Consider the following 11,376-nt stretch of genomic DNA (forward strand, 5'->3'; position numbering starts at 1 on the left):
GTCAGCAACCACTTATGAATCATCCGGTCCAGCAAAACTGAAACAACACTCACGCTCTGTTCTTCAGCCTCACAGCGTGAAGCCCACCCGGTATTCTCATAGCCCACCCCACAGCATCCTCGTAGGACACCACAGAAACAAGGAGGGATCCTATTTAGATTGAACATTATTTGAGAGTAACCATGGCAATATCCAACCACTTTCCCAGCCTATTAAGCACCACAGCATCCTGCTGACATCTGTCTAGAGAGACCATAACATATCTTTCCCACTAGCAAGGCAGCCACAGAGATTTTTGTAATAGTGACAAATCTGTACTTAAGTGTTTATAACATCTGCTCAAATCTCTTCACTTACCATCAGGACCTGGTTATAGGAGACTTAGCTCAAGTTGTGGATCAGTTTTGGCTCTGTGAGCAGGAGATTAGCAGGCCCTAGCTTCACTTACATCCTGTGGCATTTTCAAGAAGCAAATGTGACTCACCACTCTGAGCTACACCCTGGACATGAGCATCCCTCTCCACAGAGCAAGCTCAATAAGGAAAACTATCACTGACAGGAACCCTGAGGAAGAAAACCAGTTTTCTTAGTAGGTCCCTTACCGATCCTCTTAGTAGGTTCCTTACAAAGGATGCTCCAGAGGCCCAGAAGAAGGATGAAGAATTCCCTAAAGGACCGGGGAGTGACAAGCATGGCAGGCAGTGTTTTCATTCCCAGCCAATGTCAGGTAAGAGGAAACTCTTCAAGTAGAAGGCTTCCTCTTCCTCCCTGGAGATCTTCAGAGCTGGGTCATATTATTCACCCTAGCAGAATCTTAGGGGAAAAATTAATTAATTAAAATAAAATAAAATCAGGAGACCTGGTGGGAGAGGACAGTATGAGCAGCCTGAAGGATTTGTGAAAGCGAGAGGCCCGCTGTGGCTTTGTTTCTGATCCAATCTGCTGTTCTCTTTCAAGCCCTCTGATGTGCAGAGCAGCTGGCTCCTTGCTTCCGCTCTGCCACCGTTCTTGCATAACCTTGAGGTTTTTCTCAAAGTGAACAATTAAACTTAAAAAAAAAAATCTAAATTGTTACAGTCTTTAGGTTTAGATTTTGATCAAATCAGGGTCAAGGAATTTATACTAAAAGTACCTGTGGTGAGCATACATTTTCCATTTTCGTAGATTATGATTATTATTCTTCATCAGTGTAACGTATCTTACAACCCTCCCCCCATGGTCCCACCATGGCACAGTAAGATGAGAACATTTTTTGTCATGAAACCAATGAAGGCTTAGCTGACGTGATGGAGAAAATGACTGACAGGGTACATTTCATCCACAGAGGAGGGGAGGGCCTCCTCCTTCAGACTGTAGATGCCTATCAGCAGAACAGGCTCACCGTTAGTACTGGCTATGTGTTCTTCCTAAATATTAAAGTTCTAAGCAAAATGAGATCTTGAATACCAATTAAAGGAAACTTTCATTTTCCATATGTTTTATGTGGTTGTTGTCTAGATAAAGCAGTAAAGTAAGAAATGGGAAAAGTTCAGAATTGGATAGCTCAGGGTTGTGAGGGGCTGCGGCTCGCAGCTCACATTTAATCACTAGCTTATCACAACAGGAACTCGGTAACTCCTGATGAAGGGTTGGCACCTGTGCATTTTTACTCATTGCATGAAATTGAGAGTTTTTTTGTCCCTCAGAGGCTGATGATACGTCCATCAGTATCCTTCCAAGGCCAAACTCCAGTTAGTGTATGTTGTGTTTTATTAAAAAAAAAAAAGGAAAAGAAACCAGAGATGTGTTTGGTGGATGCACGGTATGGAAGGGGTGCCTCTGGGGGACCCATGCTGAGGCATCCCTTCCCCCTGAAGTACCAGCCACACTACTGCAGTATAGTATAGAATAGAGTTTATTTAGGGCATGGGGAGGGGAGTTGGGGGAGTAGAGACAGAGAAAGGCAGAGAGAGGGAGAAGGGGGAGGAGGAGGAGGAAAGGGAGGAGGAGAGGGAAAGGGAAGGGGAGGGAAAGGGAAAAGTTGAGGGAGGGGGAGAGGGAAAGGGAGGGGGAAGGGAGAGGGAGAGGAATAGGGGCCCACCAAGAACACATGGAGAGAGAGGGGGGAGGGGAATGGGGAGAGAAGAGACAGAGAAGGAAGAGGAGAGTGAGGAGGGAGCAAACATCCTCTTTTATAGGGAATCAGGCACACCTTGCTGTTGCCAGGTAACAGGGGCGGAGCCTAGAGGGAATGCCAACTGTGTAGTTATTCCTTCAAACAGATAAGCCATAGTGGCTGGAATACCAACATGAATAAACACTGCTCCTGAATTTAAGGAACTCAGCCAACCAGTGCAAATAGCAACGTACCCCTGGCACGCCAGGTGATACAGTCAGTCTGCTGAGCTTCTAGAATCTGCACTGCTGACCAAGGAGGCACCCTGCTCATGGTTCATTGTATACAACTCATTCCCCTTCCCTGATCAGTATGGTATGCAAAAGTCCTGTTGGCAGTTGAAGCAAGGCTCAATGTACCTCTAAAATGGCCTGAGGGGTTTCGAAGAAAAACCTTGAATCACCCTTCCTAAAGCTTGAGATACCATCCGAACCACAAGTAAACTCTGTCAGCTTCAGACCTTCACAGTTCTCTGGTGGTTGTTTTCCTCTCCCCTCCTCCCTCCTCCTCTTCCTCCTCCTTCACTCCTCTCCCCGTTCTTCTTTCTCCTCCTCTTCCTTCTTCTTTTGGTGCGTGTGGGTGTATGTAAATGTGTATGTCGGTAGATGAACATGCTGTGTGCCTTCTGCTGGGGCCAGACGTCTTTCTCAATGATTCTGCCCCTTATGTTTTTTACACAGTGTCTTTCACTGAACCAGAAGCTCATCCATTTGACAAGAGAAACTGGTCATGAGCTCCAGGAATCACTATCTGTCCTTCACCCCCAGCAGTGGAATTACAAATAGGTGCTACCATACCTGGCCTTTTATGTTCTGCAAGGGATCTAAACTCAGGCCCTCAGGCTCGCACAGGAAGGGTTTTACTGACCTTGACCAAGCCATCTTCCCAGTCTCATGATTTTCTTTTCATATAAAGGAATCCATACTAAGTAGATAACATTTGGAACAATCTTATAAAACATTTAATGAATTGTAAGTGATGTCCATGCTGGTATTTTACCAGTCTATGTGACTATTTATCCCCCCAAGTGCTGGGAGCGCCATTGGCCAAGACTTTGACCCAGATTCTTACTCTTGACTTTATTCTGGTAAAGAAGTGAAAGAAGTCGGATTCAAAAATGCATTGCTCAGTGGTAAATCTGTCTTGCTTTTGTGTTTATAACTTATTCAGTAGCTAGGTGTTTTTCTTTTTTAAATCTCCAACCATCCCATTATAGTCATTTACTGCTTGATCTAAAACTTGTACTTTCCATGTCAATGTGCAAATTTAATGAGTTTACTGCACTCTTAGAAATGCTTTCTTTGTATGCTAGGGACAGTTTTAAAAACACATGTCCATTGCCAGTTTTGTGTTGAATGACAAAAAGTAAAATAGAATTTGGAAAAAATGCAAATTACCTTTACAAAAAACCCAAGAGTTACTTGCATAGCAAATTATTTCACTCACTTGCTGACTCTGTCACTTTCTTGAATCATAAAGCAACTTTATTTCCTGTAATATTTTCTTCAGGTGATCAGAAGAGCAGCAGTCACAAACTTAGATACAACAATGTTAGACATAATCAAACACTCCTTAGTCCTGAATTTTTAATCCCTTGAGTACCAAATAATATTCCGTAGCTTCTTCCAGAAGTACCAATTCACATCTAAACCCACTGCTATGCTAATGCATGTGCTTTCCTCACTAATGTTACTGCTAGCCCTGTCACCTATACAACCAGCCAGAATACATGCTACAAAATGACTAAGAATCCTAGATCCTGCCCTCAGCCTACTGAATTCAGATTCCACAGAGATATGGCCAGAGGGTCCTATTTTGAAAAATATGCAAACACAGTTCTGATGAATTGGATTAAAAGGATAACTAGAAACTGATTGACTGGTAGAAGTGGTGAACCTTTGAGATGTGGCATCACATATATGATACTCGCTGGTTCTTATGGTTTTTTTTTAAACCCAAAGTAGACCCAGATATGCCCCTCACATTGCTCTCTACAGAGGTTTACTGCTAGCCTTGGGAGTAGCGGTTGACACAAGCCCCAGAGGTTAACTCCCTCGGCATGTTCTCCATTGAGAACCACCCTATCCTAAGGCCCTGCTGTTCCCGATATGCTGCCTGCAACAGTGGACCAAGGAAAGTTGTAAAGCATTTGCTCTTTTCACCCAACGTGGGATGCTGCTGGGAAGTTGTTGATCTGGAATCAAGAATGGGCCAAGGGTGTCAGGCCTGCAGCACACTTTCATTTCTCCCTGTCCCCAGTCCTGCTTCCCCTCTCTCTTTGCACAGGTATGGATCCCTATTCATCTTAATACCTGCTCTCTTACAACCTATGCATGTGTGTAAAGTGTATTTGTTATATGCTTTCCTTTTTTTTAATCAAATATCATCGAACATTGATTTTAAGAAAAACCAACTTTTTCATTGAAAATAGATCCTTTCCTCATACCATGCATCCCAACTATAGTTTCTCCTCCCTCATCTTCCAGTTCCTTCCTCCACCTCTCCTCTCCCCAGATTCACTCCCCCTCTGTTTCCTCTTCAGAAAAGAACAGGCCTCCCAAAGCTATCAGCCCAACATGGCATAACAAGATACCGTAAGACAGGGCAAAGGCCCTCATATCAAGGTGAACAACAGGAGGGAAAGAGCCCCAATAGCAGGCAAAGGAAACATTCCTGTTTCTATTGTTAAGAGTCCCGCAAAAACACTAAGCAGAGGATTTGGTTCAGATCCATACAGGCACCTTGCTTGCTGCTTCAGTCTCTGCGAGCCCTGCTTAACTGATTCAAAGGTCTACTTTGCTCTGATGTCCTCCATCCTCTCTAACGCCTATACATTTTCTTCCTACTCTGGCAAGAGATTCACCGATCTCCAAGGGGAGGGACTAATTTAGACTCTATCCTAATGTCTAGCTGTGGGTCTCTGCACCCACTACTGTCTGCTGCCGAAGGAAGCCTCTCTGATGTCTGATGACAGATTACCCATCTATGTACTGGACAGAGTACCCATCTATGAGTATAGCAGAGTATCGTTAGGAATCCTTTCATTGATTCTTTGTTGTTGTTGTTCTTGTTTTGTTTTTTGGTTTGTTTGTTTGTTTTTGCCAGTTCTATTTGGTTTTACCTTTGGTCTCTGGGCTCTCCAGTCCCTGGCTCTTGGATATCCAGGCAGTGTAAGACAAGGACTCCCTCTCATGGATCATGGCATGGGCTTCAAGTTAAACTGAACATTGGTTGGCCATTCCCATAAGTTCTATGCAGGACAGATTGTAGGTTGAAATTTTTGTGACTGAGTTGATTGATGTCCAAGTTTCTCTTTCTGTAACCTGTAGAGTACCTCTCCATACAAAGAGACTAGAACATAGAAATGAAAGGTCCATACAGGTACCAAATTGACCCTTTTATGTTTCTTCCTGTTTAATGAGTCCCGTAGAAGCTGTCCTCAGCAATGCTGCTTCTGTCAGTATTCAGGGAGCAACCTTTTATCTAACATCAGCCTAGGTTGTTTAGGGATCTCCATAGGTTCCTCTCAGCCAACATCTCAACTGAGTGCATCCCAGTGCCACTACTAGAAGCCTTGCCTTGCTACGAAAGATGACCATTTCAGATTTGGTATCCTCCATTTTTACTAGGCGTCCTCAATAAGGTAACTGTCATATTCTAAAAAGTTTCCACTGCACTATGTTTCCACCCCTCCCCCAAGAACTCCCCAATTCCAGCTGTCTCTCCTCATATTCTCTCCCTCCACCACACACACACACACACACACACACACACACACCTCATCGTTGTAAATCTTTATTTTATTGCTCCCCTTGAGAAACCAACATTAGGACTGATTTGCATACTTCTTCATCTCTTATGGATATACACATACTTTGACATGGCTTAACTTTAAGATCTCAGTAAAATACTAGGGTCTGAAGCTATGAAATTATTCTGTGAAGAAAACCTTGCAAAAGGAAGTTTTCACAGGACTGGTTTAAATATATTAAAGATTATACTTTTTTTGTTTGCAAAAATCCTTTTCAGTCAGTTTTGTAAACTTGTGTACCATACTTCACATTTCATAATCAGAGTTCTAGATTCAGCTACAACGTCACTTACTTTCTAAGGTAAAAGCATGTCTTACTGTTGGCATAAAATAAACTGAAGCCTGGATTGGTGGTAAAGACCTGTAATCCCAGGACTTGAGGTACTGAGGCAAGAGAATCTAAATTCAAGGGCTGCCTGGGCTGTCTCAGAAATAGGAGGAAGAGATGGAGGAGGAGGAAGAAGGAATAGGAGGAGGAAGAAGAGAGAAAGAAGAGGAAGAGGAAGGAGGAAGGAGGAAGGAGGAGGAGGAAGAAGAAAGAAGAGGGGTAGGGGAAGAGGAGGAGGTAGAGAAGAAAGAGGAGAAGGAGCGGGAGGAGGAGGGGGAGGAGGAGGAGGAGGAGGAGAAAAAGAAGAAATAGGGAGAAAATGTATCAATGATAAGGACGGTAATTGAGCAGGGGGTTTAAGTCTCTGGACCCTGACAACTCATCACAGCCTTTGTGCTAAGCACAACAAAGATGCTTTCATTGTGTTGTGCCGAGCACAACAAAGGTGACTTGACAAGGCTGTTTGCATGGTGGTCTTGCATCCCTATACTCACACTACTTCCTACTTTTCTTTGCCTCAAATTACCTTGCCCTGTGATTGGATAGTCTTGCTACTTCCCATTTCTTCCTCACAGAAATTTCCCTACCATGGAACCCTTGCATGCGTGACCCTGTCTTAGCATCTCTCAGTGCAGTGATATTGAGCTATTGTGCTAATATCCAGCATACAATATTTCATTCAATGTTCCTTCACTCTTTGTTCAACAGGTAACATTTTTCACAACAGGCATCTGTGTTTTAGGAGGTAGGAAGGTATTAAAGTTAGTTAAAAGCTATTAAATCAATTATTTAGGATAAACCAAATATTAGCCAATAAGTAAAACACACATTAAAACCAAATGTGCAGAGTTCATAATCTTTTTTAACTTTTTAAAAATAAGGTATCCAAGGGCATAGTGGGAATTAAACAAAATAAAGTGAAAATTTGCATTTCAGAAACACACTATCACATTTGTCTTGGCATGGGACTATCTATTTTTATTTTATTTTATTTTATTTTTATGCAGGGCCTCATATAGACCAGGCTGTCCCCAAACTCACTATGCTGCCAAGGATGACCTTGGATTTCTGATTCTCTCTGCTTCTGCTTCCAGAGTGCCAGAGTTGCAAGCATGGACCACCATGCCATATTTATAGGAATCAAACCCAGAGTTTCTGGAATGCTCTGGGAGCACTCTACCAATGGAGCCACATCTCCAACCACCACAGAGCTTAACACTAAGACAAGGAACGTGCAAATGACGGTAATTCAGTGCAAAATGAAATGCTTTTTGGTTGGTTGGTTCGTTGATGTGTTTTGATTTTGTAGTTGGGTGATGGCTTGTTTGTTTCTTTTTGTAGAACACAGGAAGATCGAGGAGCTTGATCATTCTCTCAGAAAGAGTATGGTGGTAGTGGTGATAAGTATACACTAATGTATACTAGAGCCCCTTGTGAGATCACGTGAAACCCAGAGCAGTGGAGCAGCTTCCTGGAAGCTGAAAGCAGGTCATTCTAGTTGCTCAACAAAGAGGATAATCACAATGAGGCTCCAAAGAAAGGGCCCAAGGACGCCAAGGAAGCAGGGACTGCACTAGGCCTCAGAGCAGCAACGGCTGCCATCAGGTGACTAGTTCAGATATGGCTCTGCTTATTTTAACACTTGGCAGAGTCCCAGCAGTGTTCCCTGGTTGAGCTTCAGCTCTGTTTAATCCCTTTGCTGTTATTTATGATCAGTGCCAACAAACACCAATAACCATCAACCATCTACCTATGTCACCAGCACAAATGCAATTTGCAAGGAGACTCAGAAAGCCTGGGTCTGGGTAGCATTCTCCTCCCCTCCTGGCAGATTTTACCTGCCCAGCTGCCTTGTCAGATGGCTCTCCTGCCCTTGTCATAGGCCTTTCTAAATGAAAACATGCTCTCTACTGGTACGGATGTGAATTGCTGGACATATTATGATCTTAACATTTATTTCTCTTTGTAAGACATTAAATTTTTCTAATGTTTGACATAAGCATTTTCTTCTACTGTATTTTAGGTGACTTCCCCTAAATAGAATCAATAGGTTGAAGATAAGAATCTTTTTTTTTCTTTTTTTCGGAGCTAGGACTGAACCCAGGGCTCTACCACTGAGCTAAATCCCCAACCGAAGATAAGAATCTTAAAAAAGATTATTGATACCCATTATGGTTTGCTTTTGCTGGAAAGCATTTTAATAGTAAGTTTGATATATAGGAGTTTTCTTTAAAGTAGATATATCTAAATTATAAAAACCCTTCTCTGGATGATCTGTAGTGAAGTCATATATATACATATATGTATGAGAGAGAGAGAGAATTTAGAGATGCAAATAACTTAAAGACCTGTGAAAACCACGATGGAGGTTTTTCAAGAACATTAAAAATAATAGAATTATCACAGCTATGGCTACGGGTATCTACCCCTAGGATTCTCTATCAAAGAGTTAATTGTATATTCTTGTTTATTGTAGTTGTATTCACAATGATAAGGAAATAAAATAGGTCTGCGTGTCTTCAAGTGATGAATAGATAGAGACAATACATATGTAATGGACCTTTTGTTAGCCATAAAGAATTGAATTTTCAAGAAAATGGATGGCTCTGGAAATTATTATATTAAGTGGGGCTACCAAAGACAAGTAGTACATGCCCTCACTTACATGTGGATCTTAGCTATTTATTTTTAATGTATGCATGTATATGTGGTATGATTGTGGGACACTGAATTGGAAGTGCTGGGGAATAAGAAGTGTGTAACAGGTCACACATACATGAGTGTAACAGCACACATGTGAGACGAAAGCAGAAAGGGAGCAGCTGGGGACAGAAGACCAAGAGAAAGAGGCCAGGAGGAAGAGCAACAAAACCAAACTATGTGTGAAAGCGAAAAAACAAACTATATATTTTACGCCAATTACTAGGTGAAAAATCAAAGAACATTGAGGTTAGGTTACCTTGAACTCCTCACGTAGGTCCAATGATCTTGTAAGGGTCTTTATAAGAAGGGCATAGATTCCTACACAGGAATCTGCTGGAGACACGGGTACTGTGGCAGCAGCAGCCATCTATCTAGGGCCACCAACACCCTCTCGAAATTGAAAGAGAAGAACATGAGTTTCCATGGAATATCCAGGGAATCAACTCTGGCATTTAATGCTATTTTTGTAAGATTCACTTGTTTTCTGATCTCTAGTTATCAGACTATATTTATGTCTTGAGAAACTAAATTTGTAGGTATTTGTTGCCATAACAACAAGTGTCACACAGTGAGTAGTTATTTTTATACTCCATGACCCGAATCACCAGGAAATGCCCAATTCTCAGTAAATGTTCCATGAGAAAATTTGTAGCCATACAAACCTTTTGTGGGATTTCATTTAATGTGTGTGTGGTGTATAATTTTAGGTAAATATAAAAATATTATTCTTGAGACTTTATTAAAGAACTTAGGTGTTACTTGTCCCTTCCCCATCTTGCTATTTATCTTCCACCCTCCCCCTTGGCTGGAGCCCTCTGTTACTCTGTTTCCTACTTCATATAATCTGTATCCTGTATCCCCCTCCAACTCACCCCACCACACACCTATGATCCCTCTACACTTTCTTGGTTTTACTCCACGTAGGAAAGAGTATTAGGAGTTGGGAACCACAGATGAGAGAAAACATATTGAGTTTGCCTTCTGGGACAATTTAGTATTTTCTAGGTCAATCCACTTACTTGCATGATTTCAGTTTTCTTTACTGCTCAATACTACTCCACAGAGTATACGTGCCACATCCTTCTCATCCATTCATCAGTTTAACGATCTTTAGATTGTTTCCATTCCTAGCTATTTTGAGTAGGCCAGCGATGAGCAGTGCTGAGCAATCATCAGTGGAATAGGATGCCACTTGGACAGACAATGTTCCCCACAAGAACTATAGAGGAACAAAAGTCCTGTACTAGATAAGAAAAGCATCCCTTAGAATGGTTGTCAGGGTAGTCAAGTGTCTTGCAAGGCAATTTATTATAGATGCAGCCCTGCTGCCTCTCAGAAATTGAGAGCAGCTCCCTATTGCTGTAGACACAATACACCTAGGACTTGGGTGACTACATCTGGATCTGACTTAATCTCTAACACACACACACACACACACACACACACACACACACACCTTTATTGCTATCTTCCTTACATGATTGTAGAAACTACTATGCAAGTAGCTTAGGGAAGGAAGCAATTAAATAATCTCAACCCAGCTGCTCTGAATCACAATAATTACCATCACAGCAAGATATGCATAAAGGTGAAAGAAATGCAACCATATATCAGTGGTAACCAACAACTGCCAAATTTGGAGCAGTTAAGGTCCACTCAACGGGAGGGAAACCATGCCGAGTACTAGAAACCTAGATAGCTTTTGGGGGGCTGTTAAGGTTATGGGCCTTAGAAAAGAATCGACCATCTTCACTTTGCTGGACTACCATAATTCCTTGCTACATTCTAAAACTCATCGTCACACCTACAGAGAAGTGAAGCTATGATCCTATACCAAAACAAGCATGTCTTTACAACAAATGAAGGCCATTGCAGAAAACCACAGCTCCACACATTGCAGAGATCACCAGATCCTGGGGACTCAGCCCCATGGTCACATCTGCATCACAGCTCTTACGTCTACTGCTTAAGGAATATCAACAAAGAGGGGGCAGAAGAATTGCAAGAGCCAGCATATCAGGAATTCTGCTGTGACGCAGTCTCTCCTAAAAATTGGCTGCACAAACCAGACCAGAACAATGGCAGCATCAACGAATATGCTGACATAGACGGGGAGAAATTCTTTAGGGCCCCACCCCTAGATAAGGAACCACAGGCAACTAGTGACTACTGGGAGAAGGAAAGTTAGCCTCCCAGCCATGAGTTTCCTTATTGGTTGCTCAAAGCAAATGGTCAGCCATGAAAAAAACTACTACCACCACCATAACCGCCAGCACCAGCACTACCACCAACACCACCACCACAAACAACAACACCACTACCAACAACAACAACAAAAATAGACTCAAAAGTGTATGTGTGTGTGTGTGTGTGTGTGTG

General features: G+C 42.3%; 1 protein-coding gene across 14 annotated transcripts in view; it reads right to left on the reverse strand.

The window, feature by feature from the left end:
* The window catches only part of Btla (B and T lymphocyte associated), a 32,809-nt gene extending 22,574 nt beyond the window's left edge, over positions 1–10,235 (reverse strand). For 2 of the 14 annotated variants that reach the window (XR_015632847.1, XM_087576733.1), the window contains exons 1-2: positions 1,133–1,236; positions 603–813 (exon numbers count right to left, since the gene is read on the reverse strand). Coding sequence is in view for 13 of the 14 variants with exons in the window: in XM_087576733.1 (XP_087432859.1) it covers positions 603–711 (109 nt within the window). In the remaining variant the exon portion in view is untranslated. Of the gene's footprint in view, positions 1–602; positions 1,089–1,132; positions 1,302–2,514; positions 2,688–9,253; positions 9,397–10,016 lie in introns of those variants that run through there. The other 12 variants (XM_087576735.1, XM_087576730.1, XM_087576736.1 and 9 more) reach the window with 10 other exon arrangements.
* Positions 10,236–11,376: the final 1,141 nt, after the last annotated feature.

Source organism: Rattus norvegicus, chromosome 11 (genome assembly GCF_021556685.1).
Source record: "Rattus norvegicus strain SHRSP/BbbUtx chromosome 11, alternate assembly SHRSP_T2T, whole genome shotgun sequence".
NCBI lineage: Eukaryota > Metazoa > Chordata > Mammalia > Rodentia > Muridae > Rattus > Rattus norvegicus.